At 42.2% G+C, this 26,454-nt stretch overlaps 1 protein-coding gene across 3 annotated transcripts; it reads left to right on the top strand.

Annotated features, from left to right (window-relative positions):
- The first annotated feature begins 371 nt into the window (after positions 1–371).
- LRP2BP (LRP2 binding protein) lies at positions 372–25,607 on the top strand. 3 transcript variants are annotated; one of them, XM_032298798.1, is made up of 8 exons: positions 372–1,403; positions 11,498–11,624; positions 12,669–12,781; positions 14,561–14,674; positions 17,949–18,091; positions 18,170–18,275; positions 19,369–19,592; positions 21,359–22,097. In XM_032298798.1, the coding sequence occupies exons 1-8, from the start codon at positions 1,401–1,403 to the stop codon at positions 21,597–21,599; spliced, it is 1,071 nt and encodes a 356-aa protein (XP_032154689.1). In that variant the 5' UTR covers positions 372–1,400; the 3' UTR covers positions 21,600–22,097. The 3 variants fall into 3 exon arrangements, with proteins under 3 accessions (XP_032154689.1, XP_032154687.1, XP_032154688.1); XM_032298796.1 differs by lacking the exon at positions 372–1,403 and adding an exon at positions 24,801–25,607 and having other exon boundaries at positions 10,672–11,624; positions 21,359–21,533; XM_032298797.1 differs by lacking the exons at positions 372–1,403; positions 17,949–18,091 and having other exon boundaries at positions 10,672–11,624; positions 19,307–19,592.
- The last annotated feature ends 847 nt before the right edge of the window (positions 25,608–26,454 follow it).

Here is a 26,454-nt window from a genome sequence, read left to right as displayed (position 1 = left end):
CGGGAGTTTCGGCCGCAGGTTTTGGCTCTGCCTGCGCGCACGTAACCAGGAAACGGGGAGCCACAGGCAGCTCCCGGCGCCGGGGAACGCAAGTTCCTTTACCTCTCGCGCCGTCGCCGTCCTCCTAGCCCGGGAAGTGGAGGCAGGGGCGACGGGCCCGAATCCCAGGGGATGGCTGTCCCGAGCGGCAGCGGCCGAGCCCGGCCCGCCCAGGGACGCTTGTGGAGGGGCCCTCGGGGAGAGACCGCTCACGCTGGGGCCGTCACGCACGCCGGTCCACGCGGCGCGCGATCGAGACCCGCGGGGCTGGCGAAGCCGCCGTCCTGGGCGCGGGTGCAGTCGGGCGTGCGTGACCTGACCCGACGGCAGCCGCGGACGTCAGAGCTGCTCCCCGGGCTCGCCCTCAGCCTCCTTCCAGAAGGATCTGCCTAGACGCTAAAACTCCGGCCGAGCGTTTCTTTTTCCCTACATTTTTGGTGATCCCCTTCTGTTGGTGCGTTTGTGATGATGATGGACGAGCTCAAGCTTGCCCTCTAAAGATAAGTGGTCTTCCCATTCTAATTTTGGTCTTGTAGTAAGAGCCACAGTCTGCAATTGCAAGTTTGTTATTATACTTAGTTACCCAAGGGGTAGTTTTAAGCATTTTTATTGATATGAATATTTGAACATAAACGTGTGTTCAAATATAATCATTCTTAATAGTCCGTATTTTTAACATTTAATCTATTCACGATACCTTTTAATGGTGTGTAAAGAATGGCACTGCAGAGATACTGTTGTCAGATTTATGAGGTGAGCATATGTCCACATTGCCAATTTCCCTTTTATCAAATCAATAAGCACACTGCTTTTCTAAAACTGTACGTTAGGTTCTGGGGTACATGTGCAGATCATGCAGGATTGTTGCATACATGGCAAGGTGGTTTGCTGCCTTCATCCCCCATCACCTGTACCTGGTGTTTCTCCCCTCATTATCCCTTCCCCCCCCCCCCACCCCGTGTATTTGAGCTCCAGGTTTGCACAGAAGTTCCTTTTCAGGAATCCCTAACTACTAAAGAGTATCAGACACGTTCTTAGAGTTCTGAACATAAATATTGCAGTTAGCATATGTAATGGGATGGTTCTGTGGTGAAAGTGCCTCCGTATTTCATTTCTTTGAAACAAGATTCTGTTCAGTATGCATGAAGTCTGGTCGTTTAACTTCCTGTTCCATATGCATATTTCACAAGGAGAAGAAATTTCGGGAGTCGTTACAGCTTTTCTCCCTTTAATCACAGCAAACTTGTCCATTGCTTACATTGTTTTCAGAGAAAAAGTGATATCTCAGCTGGATATCTGACTCATCGTTAGTCATGGGCCTAGAAAGTATAAACTGAACAAAGCTTATAGTGCACAAAAACATGGTAAGTACATTTGGGGACAATATCTTACTGGCAAGTAACGAGTTTCACCAGGCGTGTAGCACGTGGGATGAGTTTTCTAAAAAGGAAAATAATCTAAGATGCATATCCAATAGGCGTTCTCCTAAGCAGTGCTAATTTTACATGTTTTAATTGCTGATATATGTGTTTCCAGAATGAGGATGTCATTTAGAGTGTTTAAAAAAAAAATGTTGGATGATGTGTAAGTGACCAAATAAATGAGAGATGTGTGGGCTGAGTCTTGAGGCGTAAGACTTTGCTAAGTAGTCCAGGAAGGGAAGAGTATCTCTAAGAAGTGTGAAATATCTTCTAGTATTGAGAGCGCTATGTGTAGTTCAGTCTAGGGCAGTGGATGATACACGTACAACAGTGCTGTGAAGTAGAGAGGCTGACACGTGAGAAAGGATTAACCACTAACGCCTGTTCCAGTTTATTATATTACAAATGGACATTCAGTGAGCGCTTGTGCCTCAAGACTAGTGCTGATAGATATTACCTACATGTTACAGAAAAGGAAATTGAGGCTTAGGGAGCTCCATTAACTTGTCATGTAATGATCAGAAGGTAAATGAGGAATTTGAACCCAGTTTGACTCCAGAGCCCACATTCTTATACCTGTACGTTTTAAAGAATTGTGGTCACCTCTGGTAAATTCAGGCTACTAAGATTGGTTTCTGTAATGCAAAATTAAGCCTTTTTTTTTTTTTCCTGAAACAGAGTCTTGCTCTGTCACCCAAATTGGAGTGCAGGGGCGTGATGTCAGCTCACTGCAACATCCATCTCCCGGGTTCTAGCGATTCTTGTGCCTCAGCCACCCAAGTAGCTGGGATTACAGTTGTGTGCCACTACACCTAGCTAATTTTTGTATTTTTAGTAGAGACGGGGTTTCACCATGTTGCCCAGGCTGGTCTTAAACGCCTGACCTCCAGTGATCCACCTGCCTCTGTCTTCCAAACTGCTGGGATTACAGGCATGAGCCACCACACCTGGCCGCAAAAGAAAGTCTTCAGAGAAAATTATTATAATCCATAGAAAAACAGCTTTGTCATTTAGTAATGACTGTTAACGTAGCCTTGTTCCTGGAATTGAATCTCCCACAATACTAAGCCTAGTACTTCCTATTCAGTTACTCTTGAATAAGTGAATCGTGCCAGGTGAAAATTATTAGACGTAGTTGGTAGAACCAATAAGCTAATTTTTTTTTTTTTTTTTTTTTTTTTTTTGAGACAGAGTCTGGCTCTTTCGCCCAGGCTAGAGTGCATGATCTCGGCTTATTGCAACCTCCACCTCCCAAGTTCAAGTGATTCTCCTGCCTCAGCCTCCCAAACAGCTGGGATTACAGGCACCTGCCACCACGCCCAGCTAGTTTTTGTATTTTTAGTAGAGACAGGGTTTCATGTGTTGGCCAGGCTAGTCCTGAGCTCCTGACCTCATGATCCACCTGCTTTGGCCTCCCAAAGTGCTGGGATTACAAGCATGAGCCACCGCGCCAGACACCAATGAGCTAATTTTATCTATTTCCGGCTTGCTGTGTTTTCCTGTTTCTTATTAAGAAAACACTGGAAAGCATTACCTAACTGCACAGCACTGAAAGGAGCAGTAATAGAGAATACCTAGTAATTCCCAGTTACTCTTATAAAGCGGTAATTGGATTGTGTATATTTAGTAATGCCATAGAAAGGTTTAGCTCTAAAGCAAGTGACAGAATGTAAAGTGAAACTAAAAATCTCGCCAGATGCAGTGGCTCACGCCTGTAATCCCAACACTTTGGGAGGCTGAGGCGGGCAGATCACTTGCGGCCAGGAGTTTGAGATCAGCCTGGCCAACATGGTGAAACTGTCTCTTCTAAAAATACAAAAATTAGCCAGGTGTGTGGTGCGTGCCTGCAATGCCAGCTACTTGGGAGGCTGAGGTGGGAGAATCACTTGAATCCAAGAGACAGAGGTTGCACTGAGCCAAGATCATGTCACTGTACTCTAGCCTGGGTGACAGAGTGAGGCCTCATCTCAGAAATACTGAAAACTAAAATTCTCAATAGCTGGCCTGGTTTCACATGTATTTTTTAAATCTCTTGAGAATATCATAGCACCAAAGCATTGAAGTAATATGGACCAAGCATTTCTGACTATGATATCTTAATTGTTTATTACCGTCCAGGAACCCACGATATATCAACGTTGACCAGAGTCCACTGAGCCTTAGAAGTAACAATATTTTTATTAATAATTATATTGTGGCAATAATAGTTCTGTCGTTCATATACTGAAGGTGAAAATATCATTCCAAATATGAAAACTTTTCAAAGACTGGAGGTTTTAGCCAGATCTGGAATTTCAACAGATTTTTAAAGTTTTTTTTTAAAAAAACATCCACAGATTTAAAATGACTTGAATTAATCAGATATAATTCTGGCCTTCATTGGCCACTGTCAAGAAATCCCTTACCCTAATGATTGTAAAAACGGAAGGATTTCTCACAAAGAAATCCTTTAATGTAGATTAAAGGATTAATTCCTCTTTAACGTAAATTCTTCTAGCACTGATAACTCAAATTTCTTGGGGAAGGTGATAAATTGTATAGTTATTCTAAACAACTGCTGCAACAGGATATTGTGGCAAAAAGAGAAAGTATAGCTATCCTCTTTTGATGTTTAATTTCCTGAGAGCATATAATCAAAAGGGTTCCAGTGGTCTCAATGGCAACCATATTTAAATGTCCACTTCTTCACTGTGTACTAAGAACTTGGAGAAATTGAAGAGTATTTCATATTTTTGTTATTTCTTCCCCTGGTCATATATTCCTCTCAATGACATCTGGAAATTACAGATGATAAATTTATAGAATTACATGAAGTAAAGAAAAAGGTAGAAAGTTAGTCCTTCATATTAAACTGATAGATGGGGGGAGCCAGGTTTCTTATTGTTGGAGAGGGAAATAGAACGACTAAAATGAGCCACGTGGTAATGGGTTTGTCCACAATATCAGTAAGAATTCATAGTTAATAAAGATGTATAGAAGCAGAAATAATTACAGGTGTGCGTGTATACAGGGGTTAGCATATGTCTGTGTCCTAGCTCTGCCTGCTGTGAGAGGGCCTAAAGCAGTGACACCCCATAACAATGAACCCACCTAGCACCCCGATCTGGCTTTCTGATGCCATTCCCTAGTAAAAGAAACCAGGGCTCCTTGCAGAAATTGCTGATTCTAGGGCTGGGGCAGGGAAAATACAAGATGAGCCTGAGCATCTTTTATACCAGAACAAGTAAGGAAATGCTCAAAAAGCAAAAGGATGGGACACGCCAAAGGGACCTAGGAGCCGACCTGAAAGAGCTCCCAATGGCCAAAACTGGAACAAACTCATACACTGTTGGATTATGACTCAGTAAAATAGGTATCCGTGAGCCTATACAGATATAAACAACTGAATGAATAAATAAATGGGAGACAGAAGACAATGCTTCTTTAGAAAAGAATTTCAAATACTTAATGTAGGTATTCCCTGGTGAAGATGAATTCCTCCTCCAGCGCCTTCTTGAATGTGGGCTACACATAACGACTTGCTTCCAAAAAGCAGAGCATGGGAAGGGGAAAAAATAGGCGACTTTACAGTGGAGAAGCCTGTCAGATGCTGCCGTGGCCAGGTGACAGTTAACATCCTAGTGAAAAGTCCTGTTGATAGGATGTGATGAGAAGGCCACCTCACCTCTTTGGTATTCTTCCCCCAAAACCCATAGCCCAGTCTAATCATGAGTAAGACAGATGAAAGTTGATTGGGGGAACGTTCTATAGGACATACGGCTAGTATTCCTCAAAACTTTCAAGATTATGAAAAGCAAAGTTTGAGAAACTGTCACAGACCAGAAGAGGCTAAGGAGACAGGACTCCTTCGTGTGGTAACTTGTATGGGATCCTGGCACAAAAAAAGGACAAGTGAAAAAAATCGTAAAATCCTAATAAAGTATAGAGTTTTAGATAATTCTCATGAACCAATGTTGGTTTCTTAGTTGTGACAAACATACCATATAATGTAATGTTAACAGTAGGGGAAACTGAGGCAACACCGTGTAGTATCTTTGCAACTTTTCCGTACATCTGAAATTACTGTAAAACATAAAGTGTTTCCTAAAAGAGGAATTGAGGCCACTTAAAAAGTTCTCACAGCCACAGAGTTCTCATGGCTGTCTGATCTGCTTACCCAACACACCTCATTTCCTCGTAAGACACGCTGACTGCCTATTGCACTGACCACTGGAAGGCCTTAGGCATTCTCTAGGATGTCAGTCGCTTGGGCTCACACCAGTTAAACTGTGTACCTACCAAGAGTCAGTTTCTCCACACCTATAAGGATTATTATAAAATATAATTCAATTACATTTTTTTTTTTTTTTGAGACCAAGTCTCTCTCTCTTATCCAGGCTGGAGTGCAGTGGCACCATCTCAGCTCACTGTAACCTCCGCCTCCTAGGTTCAAGCAATTCTGCTGCCTCAGCCTCCCAAGTAGCTGGGACTACAGGCATATGCCACCATGCCTGGCTAATTTTTTGTATTTTTAGTAGAGACAGGATTTCACCATGTTGATTAGATTGGTCTTGAACTCCTGAACTCAAGTGATCCACCCTCTGTGCCCTCTCAAAATGCTGGGATTACAGGTGTGAGTCACCGCGCCCAGCCTCAATTAAATATTATATAACTGATGAGACATGAGAGAGACATAAGAGATTGTAAGAAAATTAATGCTTTCAAAGTCATCACTACGAAAAATTGTTTTCAAGTCAGCTGTAAAAGATGGAGGAAGAACTCCGTACTCTGTTTATGGGCATTTTAAAATTTATACTCCATTTTAAAGAAACCTAATCTGGAATTCGTATGCCCATGGTTTATGCAAGAAAACTAAATTTTCACAGTTGAACACTACTTAAATCACTTCTGGCCCTACATGAAAAGATTGGGAAATAACTATATTTTTTTACACATGTTAAGTATAAAGTATAAATGGTATTTATGGACACTCTTTTATTAATCTCCACTGTCACTCTTGTTCAGTGGACCACCTGCCACTCCCAAGAACGCTAGGCCAGAGGGCTACTGCTGTACTTACCATGCAGACTGTTTCTTTCACTTAAAGAATATAAGGACCATGGATGAACAGATACTAAGCCTGTCAGATCAGAAATCTGTATTACCAATTGCACTTGCATAAAATTGGATAACTAAAAATGATTTACCAGATGATTTGAGACACTCAAAAGTTTGAAACTCAAGTTTTTTTTTATTTTGAGACAGAGTCTCGCTCTGTCACTTAGGCCGGAGTGCAGTGGCACGATCTTGGCTCACTGCAACCTCCACCTCCTGGGTTCAAGCAGTTCCCTGCCTCAGCCTCCCGAGTAGCTGGGATTACAGGTGCCTGCCAACATGCCCAGCTAATTTTTGTATTTTTAGTAGAGACGGGGTTTCACCATCTTGGGCAGGTTGGTCTTGAACTCCTGACCTCGTGATCCACCCACCCTGGCGTCCCAAAGTGCTGGCATTACAGGTGTGAGCCACTGTGCCCGGCCTGAAACTCAGTTGTTTTTTTTTAATGAAAATCATTTAAAGTACCTGGAAAATGTAGAATACTAGATATATACTCGGAATAGAACTTATATCAGCATCATACACTACACTGATACTCACTTGCTTAATTATTATTCTGTTAGATCAGCAGTTTATACTTTTTCACCTCCTAGGAACAACGATTAATTTGAGTAGGATGTTAACACATTTTGACAAATTTGAGTTATTATAAGGAAATGTTTATTGTTCAACCTATTTTCTTCATTTAAAGACTATAAAGACAGTAGATGAATACATAGCATACCTTCAGAAAAAGCATGTACATATATAATTGAAATATGATTTATCTGTCTAATTTTTAATTTGAAACATTTTTTACAACTGCTGTGAAAACACTATGAGGTAGAGGAAGCAAAAGCTTAAGGTTCATTCTTACTGAACCTGTGTTTACTGGAAGTCCGAGATAGACGGGTAGGCTTCATAGGCAGGCAGGCCAGGTAGGTTAGGTAGGTAAGTAGGTAGATGATTGAGAGATTGATAAATAGATAATAGGGCTAGTAAAAGGAAAGGGAAATCCGGGAGCCCAAGATCTCCTTGAGTTGGTAGATAGGCAGAAATACGACCCCTGGACATGGCAATATCAAAGGTTTAATTAATATTGGGAATAAGGATGAGATGTTGCTGGTACAGTAGACAGGACAGACTTGTCTCTCATGAAACCAGCCTAACCTGTTCTCATCAGACCAGAAGAGCACTGCGCTGCTCTTACCTTAGACTCGCCTACCATCTGGGATGTGAGAAGCCACTTGACTAATTTCTGAGTTCGAATCCCTGCCTTAGATGCCATGAACTCCTCCATCATCTGGGTTTATAGCTGCGCCACAGGCCTGAAAATACTAATGTAACTTTAAATTCAACTAACTTAATGGGCAGTCTGCATACCACAGGGGCCTCCCCTAGGCCTATCCTCAGCAATCGCCTTTCCACATCCACAGAACAGTGGGGAAAAGGAGTTACAGAGAGCGGCAGGAATCAGATCCAGAGGCCTTCAATCTACCCCTGCCTCCTAACCCAAATCGGGAGAGAGCCTTCAAGACATTCAGACATTGAGAAGGCCCGGGGCTGGGGGCTGCTGCTCCAGCTCTGGTGTGAAGAGGCGGCCCACTTCTGCAAGAACCAGTTATCCAGTAGGGTGAGGACCTCGGGGGGAACATGGAGGCTTAAGGCTGTCCATCTGTGTGCAATGTCAGTAAATTTGTAACCTCACCACAATGTTACTACAGAAAATTTGAGAAATAGAGAAGAGAAATGTACAGCTCCACAGTCTCTTCCCTGCAATTCAAAAATACATGGAAGGCTGAAACAAAGTATTTTTATACTTCTTAAGGCAGCAAGCTCATCTTTCCTGCACACACCTGAGACTATATTTAGTGTTTATTCCATTTACGTGAACAACATTACATTTTACTGCAGAAATACAATTATGGCAAAAGGGTGCAATCCTAGACCATGCTCAGGTGGTTCTGCAGTATGATGGTGTAATGCGTTAGATGTTATCTGGGTATTGTGTGACATTTCAAAATCCAAACACATCTGGATTCTAAAACATACGTGTTCCTGAGGTTTCAAATAAAGCATTATATAGCTGCACATAATTCCACAGTTCAACACGGTGGTTTCTGTTTGAATGTTTGTTTTTGAGACTGAGTCTCACTCTGTTGCCCAGGCCGCAGTGCTGGGCACAATCTCAGATCACTGCCATCTTCACCTCCCATCTTGTGCCTCAGTGATTCACTCAGGGTGGCTGGCAAAATATTAGGCAAAGTTAGAAGATTATAGTCTAGAACCTTTTGGAAGTCCCAGAGGTTTTAATGGAATGGCCTGAAGGCAGCCAGTCCATTACGTCAGAACTCTGAGTCATAGGGTAAAAGACAGGGACAATAAACGCTTCCCCAGGTAAGTCTGTTTATGCCATATTCCTTTGTGTCTGCTCTAATTTGTTTGCTCATGTAAACTTTGTGCTGGATGGCCCACCCAGGGGGAGGTTGAAGGGGAATTACTTGGTTGAAGGTGTTTACTCCGGGCCTCCAGAACCATTCGTAAAACCACTTTTAATCACGGTAACTATCCACGAGTCTGTTGACTTAGAACCTCTGTTAAATCTATACTGAATAAATGCAAGGAGGACAAGGAAGCGTGGTCAGTTAGCTGCAGTCACCCTCTGAAAGCAGCTGACGACCATCCCTAGCCCACTGAGACTCACTGTATTCTGGTGTGCGTGAGTGCATTTTATTCATCTATTGTTGAGTCAAGGTCTGCAGGACAGACCTCCGCAGGTGGTGATCTACATCTCAGGTGGTGACCCCGACGTGACACTGGCCACACCTCAGCCTCCCAAGTAGCCGGGATTACAGGCACGTACCTCTAGCCCAGGTAATTTTTGTATTTTTAGTGGAGATGGGATTTCACCATGTTGCCCAGGCTGGTCTTGAGCTCCTGACCTCAGGTGATCCACCCACCTTGGCCTCTGAAAGTGCTGGGATTAAAGACAGGCATGAGCCACCGCGCCCATCCAACATAATGGTTTTGATGTGTTTTACCTGTAGGGTCTTTTCTTCCCTTCTTTCCTTTTATATGTTAGTAAACATAATGTACATACATGTCTCCAGGGCATCCACTTGACTCTGTCCTTAGCTCAGTGGCCTTTGCAGTGCTGCTGCCTGAGCTCGTCACCACTAGCTAGTCCTTTCAGTAAGTCCCGAGCAACTACGTTTCTACTGACCCCTCTGTGTACAAGGGTCCCAGGCACTGCTGGAGGGTGCAGTCTCCAAGGTCCAGGGGTCATGCTGGGGTGTACGTGTCTCCTATATCCAAAGGTGTGGGCCAGGACTAGTGAGGATGGCGCTCACGCGAAGACAAAAACACCATCAGCAGCTTTTCCAAAGCACAGAAATGGCTGGAATCCACCTGCCCCGTGCCCTCAAGAGCATCAAGTTAGGCTGGTGCCCAGCCTTTTCTCTTGTCCTCTCTGCCCATCACTTTCTGGGTCTCTGACTGAGTCCTGGATTTTTAAAATTAATTTTTAAAATGTTAATAGTTTTCTACATATAGGTCATAGATACTTCTCTGAGGTTACTCGCACATATTTTATATTTTTGTGTTACTACGAACATTCCTTGCCAAATGTAGCTTCTCACTGGCTATGAAAGACAGGCTTCTCATCTTTGTTCACTTATTTTGTACCCTGCCACTTTGCTGAGCTAATTAAATCATGCAGTCTTTAAGCTGATTCCTTTGGATTCCAGAGATCCAATCATCATGTACAAGAATGATAATGCTGCGGCCAGGAGTGGTGGCTCACGCCTGTAATCCAAGCACTTTGGGAGCCTGAGGCGGGCAGATCATGAGGTCAAGAGATCAAGACCATCCTGGCCAACATGGTGAAACCCCGTCTCTACTAAAAATACAAAAAAATTAGCCAGGCATGGTGGCACACACCTGTGGTCCAAGGTACTTGGGAGGCTGAGGTGGAAGAATCGCTTGAACCCAGGAGGCGGAGGTTGCAGTGAGCTGAGATGGCACCACTGCACTTCAGCCTGGTGACAGAGCAGGACTCTGTCTCAAAAAAAAAAAAAAAAAAAAGATTAAATGACTCCTCCAAAATGATAAAGACAGTTCAGTGATTTTTTTCCCCTAATATACTGAATATTTCTTTTTTCTGCATTTCATTCTCACTCAAGCAATTTATTTTCTAATATAGCATCATGTAATTATGTAAAAATGCAGCTTTCCACTCACACTAAAGGTCTCTCGAGTTCTTCTCTTGACCTCCAATCAGGAAGCTTTGCTGGAAGCTTGTTTCCGATTGGTGAAAGAAGCCGTAACAGTGGAATGCTGAGGAGTAAACACAGAAGCATAGCAACAACTGAGTTTGCTGTCTCTCTGCCCTCAGCCTGGGCCAACCTGGACTCCTTCACCCCAAATGAGGTGACCTCTACATTTTATATGAAGACACTGATTTACCACTCAACTGTGATCCATCTTATAACATGGCAATCCAATACAGACAGGAAGATAAAACTGAACACAGCTAAAATATGGTGTGTTCCCAGGTAAAAGAGACACATGCTTTCAGGTGAAATGGATTCGTCCGATGACTGTCAGTTACAAGGGCACAGAAAGTACTGGTGTAGAAGAACTCTACACCAGTAGAGTCTGGCAGTGTCACCCACTACGTGGCAACGCGTGTGCTGGGCGACATGACTTGTCTTCATGAATAAACCCATAGCCAGACAGGTCTCATTGTTAATGGCACGCCATGGACAATGACACGGAGAATGGCTGTACCTCAGCTAGGGAAGGTCTTGGTGTCCTAGGAAAGAATAGTCACATCCTCCAGACTTGGTGGCCGGTGTTCTATCTAGGTGATCGTGATGAGCAGCTGGTGGGGGCCTAGAGTCTCTCTTTGCACTTTGCTGGAGGAAGGAATTTCTTACCATCTTATTTTTTATTCTTGCTCACAGAATACACGTTGTGGAAAAAGGATGAAGTTGACCAGTGAAAAGTTGCCCAAGAACCCCTTTTATGCCTCTCTATCTCAGAATGCTGTTAAAAAACAAAAATTCTTCCAGTGGAAAAAGGAAAAGACTGGTACAAATCCTGAGATTTAAGCTTCCTTTGGAAAATACTTTCACCAAAAGTTCACTTTGTATGCAACAACAAATGAGACAGGAAATAATGTGTTTCACTGATTTCAAGGAAGTGGTTCATCGTTACAGTCCTTTTGTGTTTTCCTGCAAGAATCTGTGAAACTGCTCCTTTATCTGGTAGCAAATCATCAGTGTGGTCTCACAGACAGGCCTTGATTTTACTCTCAGGACTTTGACATGCTTCTAGAAAACAGAAGCCAGATGTCACTTCTGTTAAAGAGAGCAATCCCATGCTTTACTTGCAATTATTATTTAAATACCTAATTTTCCCTATAAACTTAAAAACATTATCTTAGGGATGGGTTGCTAATTTGGTTAGAGGGGCTCTCATTAAGGCTCAAGAATTTAACTCACTCCTCCAGGCAGCTGTGCCCACTGAAGACAAACCAATGCATGGACTCACACCTAGCCCTGCACTGGTAGGGCTCCTACCTGGCCATGAGCAGGGCTAGTGTGAATCCAATCAACAAGTATATCTTTTTGTTTGTTTTTTGAGATGGACTTTCACTCTTGTCACCCAGGCTGGAGCGCAATGGCGCGATCTCGGCTCACCATTACCTCCGCCTCCCGGGTTCAAGCGATTCTCCTGCCTCAGCCTCCCGAGTAGCTGGGACTACAGGCACGCACCACCATGCCCTGCTAATTTTGTATTTTTAGTAGAGACGGGGTTTCTCCATGTTGGTCAGGCTGGTCAGACTCCCGACCTCAGGTGACCCGCCCGCCTCGGCCTCCCAAAGTGCTGGGATTGCAGGCGTGAGCCACCGCACCCGGCCAATATTGCTTTATTATACAAGTCACAGCATTAGGTTCTGTGATCACGCCCTTTTTCAGGAAGGAGTCCTTGAGCTAAGGAGACCAGTTGTAGGAATGAGCACTAGAAAGAAAGAATGTCCACCGTGTTAGATGGATTTTATATGATTTATTACTTCAAGAGAGAAAATTTATATTGTGTGGTTAATGAAATTCCTTCCCTTGTTAAAATCAGATCATTACACCCATGCTAGTTTGGTGGATAAGGCATTGCAGCTCTTGAAGGAAAGAATACGAAATGGGGACCATCTGGCATATTTCCTACGAGGTCAACTCTACTTTGAAGAGGTATTATTTTTTTGCTTGTTCATTTTCATTTCCTCTAATTATGTTGTTAGATCCTCAGCGGAAAACTTCATGTAGAGTTTCTGACTGTGTCTTACTAGGAAAATTCTGTCAAATGACACAGACTATCTGTGGCTTTAAGTAGGATACACTGTTGCCAGCCTAAGGAGCTAGCTAACCTTTCTTCATAAAATCCATGTCATGAATGCCATTTATGGGAGTCACTATAGTATAAAATCAATTTTAGATTTAGATTAAAAATCAAATTTTTATGTTTTTGCTCAAAATATTTAATAATACAAATTATATTATCAGGCCAGGTGTGGTGGCTCACACCTGTAATCCCAGCACTTCGGGAGGCTGAGGTGGGTGGATCATCTGAGGTCAGCAGTTGGAGACCAGCCTGATCAACATGGTGAAACCCTGTCTCTACTAAAAATACAAAAAAAAAAAAAAAAAAATCGCCAGGCGTGGTGGTGTACGCCTGTAACCCCAGCTACTTGGGAGGCTGAGGCAGAGAAGTGCTTGAACCCGGGAGGTGTAGGTTGCAGTGAGCCGAGATGGTGCCACTGTACTCCAGCCTGGGTGACAGAGCAAGACTTCCTCTCAAAAAAAAAAAAATAATAATAATAAAAAATATATTTATATATATATATATATATATATATAATCAGATAGCTTCGTATTAATACTCATTGGAGCCCTGGTTTTTGTCTAGTACATAGAGGCAGTTTTAGGTGTCCCCGGATAGCATAGGAGGAAATCGCCCTCTTTCTCCACATCATGTTGGGGTAGCCTGGCAAGTAGAGTGAGCTGTCACCCCAACTCCAGTAATGTCGTTTCCCTTTTTCATTGACTTCCACGGGAAGACTGGAAGAGGGACCGACTGTCCTTCATTCACTGAGTATTTGGGCAGCTGTTCACCTATATCCCACTTTTCGACGGCACCTTCATCTATCCTGGCAACAGATGTTTGCTGAGGGCCCACTGTGTGCCTGTCACTCTGACAATGGCAGAGCACCATGGCGGAGAGCGTGCTTCCTCAGCGTGGGGCATGGGTTCAGATATGGCTGCATTGCTTGTTAACTGTGTGTTTAACTTGGGCACAAACACTTGAACCCTTCGTGCCTCTGTTTGAGATTATTATTTTTTTCTTTTTTCTTTTTTCTTTTTTTTTTTGAGACAGAGTTTCACTCTTGTTACCCAGGCTGGAGTGCAATGGCGCGATCTCGGCTCACCGCAACCTCCGCCTCCTGGGTTCAGGCAGTTCTCCTGCCTCAGCCTCCTGAGTAGCTGGGATTACAGGCACGCGCCACCATGCCCAGCTAATTTTTTTGTAGTTTTAGTAGAGACGGGGTTTCACCATGTTGACCAGGATGGTCTCGATCTCTTGACCTCGTGATCCACCCGCCTTGGCCTCCCAAAGTGCTGGGATTACAGGCGTGAGCCACCGCGCCTACTTTTTTTTTTTTCTTTTTTTGAAAGAGAGTCTCGCACTGTCGCCAGGCTGGAGTGCAGTGGCGCAATCTTGGCTCACTGCAACCTCTGCCTCCTGGGTTCAAGCGATTCTCCTGCCTCGGCCTCCTGAGTAGCTGGGATTACAGGCGACCACATCTGGCTAACTTTTTGTATTTTTAGTAGAGACAGGGTTTCACCATATTACCCAGGATGGTCTCGATTTCCTGACCTCCACCCAAAGTGCTGGGATTACAGGCATGAGCCCATGTGCCGGGCCCGGGATTACTTTAAGATCATAATTAAATATCTTCTGGGTGCTTCTAGGGATGGTATGAAGAAGCATTAGAACAGTTTGAAGAAATCAAGGAGAAAGACCATCAAGCAACTTACCAGCTAGGAGTGATGTATTATGATGCGCTGGGGACCACTCTAGACGCTGTAAGTTCGTGTCTTGGTCACAGTGGTTAAGGTTGCACTGTCAGTGGATTATTGGACACAATTAAAATTATATTTTAATACATATCTACCCTTATATTTGAATGACATCTAGATTTTTAGCATCTTAAAGAATATTGGTATTTTTACATTTATATAAAAAACATTTTTAAAAAATCAATTTCTTTTTGCCTCTCTTCCCTTTCTCCATCCCCAACTCCAACCCGACTGTCAGTTTCTCTCCAAAACCCTTCCAGATTCACATAACTGGGTATTACCCACATATATACGTGGGTATTTAGCATATCATAAAATTGCTATTTCTGTTCAGGTGTGGTGGCTCACGGCAGCACTTTGAGAGGCCAACGCAGGTGGATCACCTGAGGTCAGGAGTTCGAGACCAGCCTGGCCAACATGGTACAACCCCTTCTCTACTAAAAATACAAAAAGTAGCCAGGCATGGTGGCAGACACCTGTAATCCCAGCTACCTGGAAGGCTGAAGCAGGAGAATCACCTGAAACCGGGAGGCAGAGGTTGCAGTGAGCTGGGTTCGCACCACTGCACTCCAGCCTGGGGGACAAAGTGAGACTGTCTCAAAATTTAAAAAAAAAAATGTCATTTCAGACTTAAGAGAAATGGTGATGGGATAATTTGATTACCATTTAACATTCCACTTAATTTTTTAGCTGTTTTTTTTTTTTAAGAGATTGTAATATGCACTTTCAAATGTCACAATTTACATAGAGTTAATAGCGAGTTACTTCAGATGAATCGTAGGAACGTTGAAGAAGTGTTTTCATTTACCCACTCCCAATCCTTGCTGCTGTGTGTTCTGGTATACACGTTACATTTATATGGGTCATCAACCCCAGAATACAAATTACAGTTCTAGTTTTTGCTTTAGTCACACAGCTTTGGGAAAAAGAGAGAGAAAATATGTACACACGTAGATGAGTGCTCGTGTGTGTCCTTTGATGTCTGCTCCATCTTTCAGGTGCTCATCATTCCTTGCTATCAGCCTGAGCTGCCATCTGGCACCATTTCCTACTTTCTTTCAACCTCAATGACTCTTTTTTTTTTTTTGAGACAGAATCTCGCTCTGTTACCCGGACTGAAGTGCATTGGCACAATCTTGGCTCACTGCAACCTCTGCCTCACGAGTTTAAGCAATTCTCCTGCCTCACTCAGCCTCCCAAGTAGCTGGGATTACAGGTGCTACCACCATGCCCAGATAATTTTTGTATTTTGAGTAGAGACATGGTTTCACCATGTTGTCCAGGCTGGTCTCAAACTCCTGACCTCAGGTGATCCACTTGCCTTGGCCTCCCAAAGTGCTGGGATTACAAGCGTGAGCCACCGTGCCTGGCCCTGAATGACTTTCATTAAGGGGCATTTCTTGTAGCATGGGTCTGGAGTTAATGAGTTTTCTCTGATTTTGTTAAACATTTAAGAATGCCTTTAATTTCCCTTCATTTTTTTATGAATTATTTTTCTGGATGACAATTCTTTCTGTCCACACTTTAAATATGTCATTCTAAAATCATCTGGTCTTCACTTCTCATGAAGCTGGTCCGTAGTTTGTTTTTTTTTAGATGGAGTTTTCCTCTTTTTGCTCAGGCTAGAGTGCAATGGCGCAATCTCGGCTCACTGCAACCTCTACCTCCCAGATTCAAGTGATTCTTGCACCTCAGCCTCTGCAGTAGCTGGGACTACAGGCACATACCACTGCGCCTGGCTAATTTTCGCATTTTTAGTAGAGACAGGGTTTCAGCATGTTGGCCAGGCTGGTCTCAAACTCCTGACCTCAGGTGATCCACCCACCTCAGCCTCCCAAAGTGAGCCACTGCGTCCAGCCCAGCCCCTAGTTTTATTGAATGTAATGTGTCATTTTCCTCTAACTGCTTTCCAGCTTTTCTTTATGTTTGGCTTTTAGCAGTTTGAGCATGACATGTACCTGGGAGAAGATTTTGTTTGTCCTGCCTCGGACTCACTGAACTCTATGGATCCCTCACAACTGCAGTTTTCGAGAGTAATCTCTTCTTTGGCCTGCTTGCTTGGTACTTTCTGGTACCTATAGACAATGTTTTAAATATTTTGTCCAGATTGAATCGTAACCCGTGGGAAGATGTATTAACCACTCACTTGATAACTGTTACCTAAAATTATCTTACTGTCCAGTTCAGGTGGGGGGAAAATGGTAGATATCTACTTCACATATTCACAAAAATAAGTCCCTATAGTTTAGGCATCACTAAAACTCCTTTACTTTCTCATCTATTACTGTGGTATTCGGCCAGCAATAGCACTTTGAGAAAGCAGTGAGGGAAAGGCTAGAATGAGTGTATCAAAATGTATTTGAGGTCAGCCATGGTGGCTCACGCCTGTAATCCCAGCACTTTGGGAGGCTGAGACAGACAGATGACTTGAGGTCAGGAGTTCGAGACCAGCCTGGCCAACATGGTGAAACCCTGTCTCTACTAAAAATAAAAAAATTAGCCGAGCATTGGTGGCACATGCTTGCAATCCCAGCTACTTGGGAGGCAGCAGTGGGAGGCTGCAGTGAGCCAAGATCACTCCACTGCGCTCCAGCCTGAGTGACAGAGCAAGACTCCATCTCAAACAAACAAAAACCAAAATTTATTTGCTCGTCCAACGTTATTTTCTTCTTCTGGGTGATGTTTAAAGGTTTGTGTCTGATGTATTTGGGGGTGGAGGGTGCTGATGTGGTCTTGATAGTGGTTAGAATGTCATCTGTGCTTTCCCTGTGACTACTGTCATATTAGTGACTAAGATCTGTATATTAGATGCAAACTATGAGCACACAGTAAAAAGTGTGCTTGAATGGAAGACAGTATTCGTTAGGGGCTCCCAAGTGTATTGTAAGAATTAGAAATGTGAAAGAGATTCCTGACCATTCTTGCACTTGAGTCAGTTCTAACAACTATGCTGATTCAGGATAAGGATTCTCAGACGGGAGGGAGAAGAGAAAAAAGGAAGCCCATATTGAGACTTAAATCAACTCAGGCAGCTGTAAAAGGAAGGAAATGCCTTATATCCCAGAGCTCCTGGGAGTGCCTGAATAAGAGATATGCTTTTAGAAATTCTTTTCGTCCTTATCACTTATCACTGCAGAATCCAGGACAATCGGACTGGGCAGATTCATACTATTAAACATCATATCAGAGGGCGGACACTTCACAGCCTTATTGGGAGAAAGAAATTCAGTTTGGGCAAAACTAAAAATGAGGGGTTTTTTTGTTCTTTCTTTTGTCGAAGGAGAAAGGGGTGGACTATATGAAGAAAATTATTGATTCTCCATGTCCCAAAGCAAGGCACTTAAAATTTGCAGCCGCTTACAACCTCGGAAGAGCTTATTATGAAGGAAAAGGTGTTAAACGGTCAAATGAGGAAGCTGAAAGGTAATCCTACCTGAAAACAAGATTAGGATTGAATGAAATATTGAAACCAAGAATAACATGCCTCACTTTCTCTTGTAGACTGTGGCTTATTGCAGCAGACAATGGGAACCCCAAAGCCAGTGTGAAGGCTCAAGGCATCCTCGGGCTGTATTACGCCACCAGGGAGCCCAGAGAGTTAGAAAAGGTGACATTCCCGCCTTTCTTTTTAATGCTAGCGTTATATTCAGATTACTGTTTGTTTCACTACTTCTTTTTTGAGAAATTGGTGGGGAACAAGTATGTAGTTTTAAATATGTCTTCTATTTCCTTAAAATGTAGAGAAAGTGTACATTTGGGGATCTCAAAGCCTTTTAATTATAAATGTCACCTTCCCTACCTCTACCAAAGGAAACCATGAATCTGAGAGTATTTTGTATCCTATACTATCAAAGCTAAAAAAAGAGAAACAGTTCTGAAATTAAGGCCGAAATCTTTTTAAGTATGAATAGATTAATATTACCTTTGATTTGAGAAATAAATGATACTAGTAAGTAAAATATACTAAGAATTAGTTACAAATTAAATCCATCTAAGATTTTCACAGAAATATAATCTTTCATCAACGATCGAAACAGTTTCCAAAAAATCCTATAGGGAGAAGGAAATGGTGGGGAAGAAGTATGTGGGTTTTATATTTAAAACCATCGGGGAGAGTTAACGTTAATGGCAAATTTGCAAGAGGCACGTAACAACTAAGGCCATCTTCGGATACATGAGCAGCCACCTGCAATTTTTTAAACTAATTCAAATTCACTGCAGCGGACTCTGAAGCAAATGTGCTTGAGACTACATATAGCGTTTATCCTTAGCTGCCCCGATCACAGCAGCTGCCATCTCTAGAATGCACTGGGAGCTCGAACTCCCCCATAGCATCGGTGGTTCTCCTGCCTCTGCTGTGCCTCAAGCCTTTCAGACACCATTTGTTCCTATTTGGTACCTTCCTGATCCTTGCTCTGCAAGATCCCCAGATCCTGAAAGCCAGGACAGCTGGTCCTCCTCTGCCGTAAGCTGTCTGGACTGTGACCTCACCCGCACTGTGGACAGACAGCAGAGGAACTCACCTCCACACTGTTTTAGGCATGTGTGCTAGCGTGAGATGTGTCCGAAGGCCTACAGCTATTTCCTAGAGATGATTAATAGTGCTATCTTGTAACCACAGATTTCTTTTCTGTCTAGTATTCCCTTGTAATTTCATCGAGTGGATCATAAATAAAATGATGAAACTGTGCTTTTCTCAGGCATTTTACTGGCATTCAGAGGCATGTGGCAATGGGAATCTGGAGTCCCAGGGTGCGCTTGGTCTCATGTACTTGTACGGACAAGGCATCCGCCAGGATACTGAAGCTGCCCTGCATTGCCTAAGAGAAGCAGCAGAACGGGGAAATGTCTATGCTCAAGGCAATCTCGTGGAGTATTACTACAAGATGAAATTTTTTACAAAGTGTGTTGCATTTTCCAAAAGGTGAATATCTTTGTTTTGTGCTGCTGTAACAGAATACTACACGACAGGTAATTTCTAAAGAACAGAAATTTCTCACAGTTCCAGAGGCCAAGAAGTTCAAGATCAAGGTAGGTTTGGTTGTCTGGTGAGGGCGGCAGCCTCCAGAGGGGAAGACCATTATGTCCTCACGTGACAGCGGAAAGCTACAGGAAACCTCTTCTATTCATGAGGGAGGTGCCCTCATGCCCTCTTAAGGGCTCCACCTCTTGATACAATCACACTAGCAACACTGGAATTTTGGAGGGAACTTCCTATTCAAACCATAGCAATGTCTGAGTAAATAACTGGAGGAAAAGTATTGACAAGAACTCCTACTAGATGTTCTATGCCAAATCCTTCACAGAGCTTTCTGCAATATTAGAAATGACAGCTATTGAGCACTTGAAACGTGTCAAGTGCAACTTAGCACTCAACATTGAACATTTTAATTAATGTAAATATTCATATGGCTAGTGGTTACCATACTGGATAGCACAATTCTATGCAATTAGCCTTCAGGATTTCAGTGCTATGAGCTGAAGCAAGTTTCTTAAGCAGCAATTGCTTGCTTTGTAAGAAGAGAATGCTTTTACAGCAGGATTATAATAATGTGCTTAACACAGCTTGGCATATCACAAATATTTATGATGTCTTCATTTCTCCCTACACTCCTTGGTCATGCAGCTCTGTAAGTGCACAACTAAAACATAGCTTCGTAGGGACTGTAACATGAGAATGTGGCTAAAAGACTGACACTATATGTAATAAAATATATAATCAAGTCTTTTTTCTGGAGTCCGTAAGGCTCCATGTACTTTCCTACACATATTTACCCACAGTGTATAAAAGCGACATGGCAGGGAAACAGACCTGGGAGTTCTCTGCAGTGGCCCTCAGACTCTGCGTGTGCTGGTATGTTTCCCAGTGCCGGGTCTCTCCTCTCTCCAAGCCTTAGTGCAGGGCAGTGATCTACAAGAGAGAATGAAGCAAAGGAGGAGATGCTTTTAGCCCCCTCCCCACTGTCTTGGGCTCCAGGCAGCAGACCACTTACAGGAGTGATTGCCAATGTCTCAAAGCAAGTGCTCATCTTAGTTAGAACTAAGACTTTAAATCTTTAAAATCTTTGGTGCTTTCCATTATTCTCCACATTCCTACTCATTGTGGTTAACACGGAGTTAACGCTGTGGTTAACATGGTTAACATGTTAATCTATATAACACTGTGATTAACATGGAGGTTAACATGGAGTTGACTGGATCGCATTTTCACACAATTCTCCATGTTTATGTCTGGATATAAAGGATGACTTCTTTTCATTGCCCATTTTTAAAGAGGATGTGCTACTTTACTTAAAAGATTTTCTGGTCCTATGTGGCTGGTCCAAATTTAAGGTTATGTTTCCATACGTGATCCAAAGAAATAGAAAATGCTTTCTCCTCCATTTAGGTTAAATCCACAGTGACATTAAACTTCCAATAGTAATATTACAAGAAAAAAGAAACATACCTTTGTTTTTTAGTGGTTATTGAGCCTGCTGAGCATAATTATAGAGATGTAAAGCCACCACTATGTTAAGTTCATCTCCTGGTAGGAGTTGGCTACACAAACCCTTTACCACACAGCAAACAACTCAGTTCTCAAAGCAGCAGAGAGAAATCGCTTTGGCACAAGGAGTTTCTAGGCACATCGTTTTACACTTAAACCATAACTGATGTCCTCTTCAATTTCACAACTCTACATCCTCTCAGGATTGCTGATTATGATGAGGTTCACGACATCCCCATGATCGCCCAGGTCACAGAATGTCTCCCGGAGTTCATCAGCAGAGGCATGGCGATGGCATCCTTCTACCACGCAAGGTGTCTTCAGCTTGGCTTGGGCATCACCAGGGACGAAGCAACAGCTAAACACTATTATTCTAAAGTAAGCTTTGGAACAAAATATAAATTGACCCAAAGAGAAACTGCCAGGCTTTTAGCTGCAACTTGAATGATTTTATGGATTAGTGGTTTCTTGCCACTCAATTACTGGGCAGATAACCTTTGTCTACAGAGAGGCTGTCAGACATGCAGATTGTTTGCAGACAATTCTGTCAGATTCTTATTAGCATAATGTAGCTCAAATGATTAAAAGTCCTATTTTGATGCAAATTACTTTCATTCTGCTACGATCTGCAGCCTAAGGCCCAGCACCAAGACCTTAAAGCGGAACAGTTAATGTCTTTCATCTAGAAAAAGTGTGAACCTGTGTGTTCATTCTAGTATGCAATGAAGTATAAAGTTTTTTTGAGCATGACATCTACCACACTTAGGAGGGGTATTCTTGAGTTTGAGGTAATCAGTTAAAATAAGCTTTTCATATTTTAATCCATGTGACCAATTTATTTAGATCCCAAATGCATTTCACGTCTAAAATAACTGCTAAAAAGCAGGGGGTGTGGTAGTGGAGGGGGTAAGGGAGAGCATTATGAATACTAACTCTAAGTTTAAAAAGCCAAAAAGCTGTGCACATCTTAGGTCCATCACATCCATGAGTCTAAACTAGAATTACATCATAACAGACTTTGTAAAGCAATGGTGTAGTACACAGATTGTTCAGCTTGCGTGGGGGAACGATGGAAGGAACAGTCTTTTGAGTCCTGTGGCTGACTCTGACATCACAGCAGTGGTTCCCAAGCTTCTCTGCATGTTAAAATCACCTGAGGATCTTTTACAAATTCCAAAGTTCAGGTCTTATTTCAGAAAATTTCAGTCATGGTCTCTAGGAGACTGAAGCATATTTGTTGAAGCTCCCCATGGGATTCCAATGTTAGGTAAGTTTGGGAACCCTAAATTACTTTGCTTAAAATTAAAACTTCCAGAGCATCAAAGTCATATTAACACATAAACACAGCACACAGCCAAATGCAACTGCCTTTGAGGTACTTACCGCTACACCATTCTTAGTATAATAGTTGTCTAACTTTTTTCATTTAAATGCTCTCTGTGCCGGCAGGGCACAGTGGCTCATGCTTGTAATCCCAGCACTTTGGGAGGCTGAGGCGGGCTGATCACTTGAGGTCAGGAGTTTGAAACCAGCCTGGCCAATATAGTAGAGATGGGGTTTCACCAAAAATACAAAAATTAGCCAGGTGTGGTAGTGCATGCCTGTAATCCCTGCAACTCTGGAAGCTGAGGCAGAACTGCTTGAACCTGGGAGGTGGAGGTTGCAGTGAGCTGAGATCATGCCAATGCACTCCAGCCTGGTACTCCATCTCAAAAAAAAAAAAAAAAAAAGCTCTCTGTATTACACCAATTTCCAAACAAAGCCAATTTCAGGTTCTATGCTATGCTTAATATCCTTAGAAAATTCTAGTCAATGAGACTTAGGAATTCTCTAAAAAAAAAAAAAAAAAAAAAAAAAAAAGAAAGAAAACTCTATCAAACATATTCTGAAATGTAGTATATATTCATCCTGAATAAAACAGTAGAACAAGGCTGGGCGCGGTGGCTCACACCTGTAATCCCAGCACTTTGGGAGGCTGAGGTGGGAGGACCACCTGAGGCCAGAAGTTTGAGACCAACCTGGCCAACATGGCAAAACCCCGTCTCTACTATAAATACAAAAATTAGCCCATGGTGGTGGCACATGCCTGCAGTCCCAGCTACTTGGGAGGCTGAGGCAAGAGAATTGCTGAACCTGCAAGGAGGAGGTTGCAGTGAGCTGGGCTTGTGCCACTGCACTCCAACCTGAGTGACAGAGCCAGACTCCATCTCAAAAAAGAAAAAAAAAAAGCAAACAGATTGCAATCTGAGAACGACTTTCCATATGACGGGAGAAAACAGCCCCATTACTCTGCATTAAAAAGACCACATCTAGAATACTCAACTCAGTTTGGGCCATTGTACATTATGAGGACACTGATAAAATGGAGATCATTTTGAGGCAGTAAACTAGTGAAGGCTCTGGAATGTCATCTGAGGGAGACTATCTCCCTCAGAGCCAAAGGACAGGAGGGGTCCTGACCGTGGCCTGCACCAGACCGGCAGTGTCCCATAGGAAGGGAACGGGTGGGGAGTGAGCAGAATCAGAGCCCATGGCAGGCAGTGTGTTACAGCAGCAGGTGAGGCAGTAAGATGGTAACTGGGACCTGGAGGCGACACGCCCAGGCCTGCTCTCAGCTCTGCCACTGTCAGGTGGGATGATTCCAGCTTCCTGGAGTCTTAGGTTTCTGTGAAACCATCATTATGCATTCTGTTAGGACCTTTCAATGATTCTAGGTACATGGAGAGAAACATCAGCTTAAAATAAGAAGAGTCCTGTAAAACAACAGTTGAGGAAACAAAAACACAAGTTTCTCTAAAGGTGATAACCTCCTGTTACTGGAAGCAACCAAGCAAATACCCAGTGACCAATTGTCACGGATACTGAAGGGACACTTTATGCACAGAGTAGGGTTTGGATGAGAGATCTCTCTCCCAAATTCTTGACATTCTAGAAATTATACACCTTGTCACTATTGAGATACGATAAAACTATTTTAGGTATATATTTTAAAATAAGATTATTACAGATGCTGTTATTCACATAAATGAGATCAACTCTGAGGCCAAATGTTAATGCTTTCCATTTTACTTTAATAATTCATAAAATAAAATGCTATCACTGGTGCCTAAGTTCCCTTTATTCTTGGCACTGATAAAATGTTATCTCTTTCAAATGATCAAAACATGGTTATTTTGAATACGGATCCATTCTGCTTCGGTTAAAGTAGTACATCAGAATAGAAAGTATCTTAACAAATTTCCTTGAAATTCACTGTACTTCACTCCTCTTTTTTTTGAGACAAGAGTCTCTCTCTGTCACCAGGCTGGAGTGCAGGGGCATGATCTCGGCTCACCGCAATCTCCGACTCCCTGGTTCAAGCTATTCTTCTGCCTTAGCCTCCCCAGTATCTAGGATTATGCACCACCATGCCCAGCTAATTTTTGTATTTTTAGTAGAGACCTGTATTTTAGGTGTGTTTTTCACCATGTTGGCCAGGATGGTCTCAATCTCCTGATCTGCCTGCCTCAGCCTCCTAAAGTGCTGGGATTACAGGCGTGAGACACTGTGCCTGGCCTACTATTCTGAAATGAATTTAAAAAAAAGAAGAAGGAGGACTCAAACAATTATAATGTATCTAAATATCTGATTCTTTTTGATTTCAAGGCTTGCCGTCTGAATCCTGCATTGGCGGATGAACTTCACTCTTTACTTATTCGTCAAAGAATCTAGACCACAATGTATTTCAACAAAGATCATCCATGCTAACACCTCACAATGTGTGTATTTTTACAGTAGCTATGTTTGCTTATTTTGCACATTGCAAATTACACTATCCTGGGTATTTTACAGGTGACATGTTACTTCGTTCTTGAATTTGTACACTGTTAAGTTTTGCAACTTCCCTAGATACAGGGTCAAATTGCTGGAAGAATCCTCAGAAGTCCACCTCTTAGCCTACAGACTGGCCTAGACAATATCAACTATGAAAACCATTCTATAAAGCAACTATCTTTTTCCTTTCTTAAATACCGAGTCTCCAAAAAGACTTAGTATAGCTTTAGTTTAATAAGTTCAGAAGTAGAAATGATACAAACTTATTTAAAAACATCATTTGAAAGTTTAACTCTTTAAATTTGTCACTTATTTAGTTTTGTGAATTTTGAATAATACCATTTGAATTTTGTTTTAGTCATTAAAAATTTTTAAATGTAAATTCACAAAACTAAATAAGGGTAAAAGTAAAGAAACTTAAATAAGTGTGTGTAGCATTTCTACTTCTGAAGTTACTAAAGCTAAAACTGCACTAAGTCTTTTGAGACATCCTCTATTCTTAAAAAGGTCCATAAATCATTGGCTAATTTATTCCATATAAACTTCAAAAAAGTGGGTTATAAGACACTGCTTTAGACTCTTGCCCCTCCAAATCTTCTCTCAAAGATCTGAATTGAATGAGTGAAACAACTGCTACATACATATGCAGAATGTGTAAGAAACAAAAAACCAACTGCTATATGAAAATATTGTTAAGATAAAGCAAGTTATTTCTTTTTGCTTCAGCTCATTTTCTACATTTTTAAAACACTGTGGAAAAAACCTCAATGAAATCATCAAGAAGAACTACAACTAAATATTGTTAAACTAGCAAAAGGCTTTCCTTACATAGATTACATCTATGAAGGCAAAAGGTGACGCTAAAAACAGTAAGATTCATACGCCTAAGATTATACAAAGCTATCCATTTGTGAAACAAAGACACATACTGAAAATAGGTCGCAAAGATATTTTAACTATCCCTATTTTATAAACACTAACGACGTGACTTTATTTTATAAATCACAACCATCCTGACAGTGGATTTAAACAAGATTTTTTTTAGTAACGGGAAAAGGCAATGAACATGGAGGCGATAGTCACTAAGAACTGCTGAATGGCAGAACACTATTTGCTCCAGCTTTATGTTCTGGCTTGTCTATATTGCTTGAACTTCATTTTGTCTTTATATTAAGGGAAGAAATTTCAACAGATTCAGGTTTGAGATACCCTCAAAAGGTAATGTATTTCTGTCTCAAATCTCTTTCTTAATACCATCCATGTAAGTTTCCTTCAACGACTTGAAGATCCAATTTCCCAACTAGTATTCTTTTCCACACTTAATCCAGTTCCTAAAGATTCTTTAAGAACCTTTAAGAATCTTAGCCAGGTACAGTGGCTCACTCCTGTAATCTCAGCCTTTGGGAGGCAGAGGTGGGCAGATCATCTGAGGTCAGGAGTTCAAGACCAGCCTGGCCAACATGGTGAAACCCTGTCTCTACTAAAA

This window comes from Sapajus apella, unplaced genomic scaffold, assembly GCF_009761245.1.
Source record: "Sapajus apella isolate SASKATOON/1434 unplaced genomic scaffold, GSC_monkey_1.0 scaffold39, whole genome shotgun sequence".
Taxonomy (NCBI): Eukaryota; Metazoa; Chordata; class Mammalia; order Primates; family Cebidae; genus Sapajus; species Sapajus apella.
The sequence above is the reverse complement of the archived record's forward strand: the minus strand, read 5'-3'. Positions and strand labels throughout refer to the sequence as shown.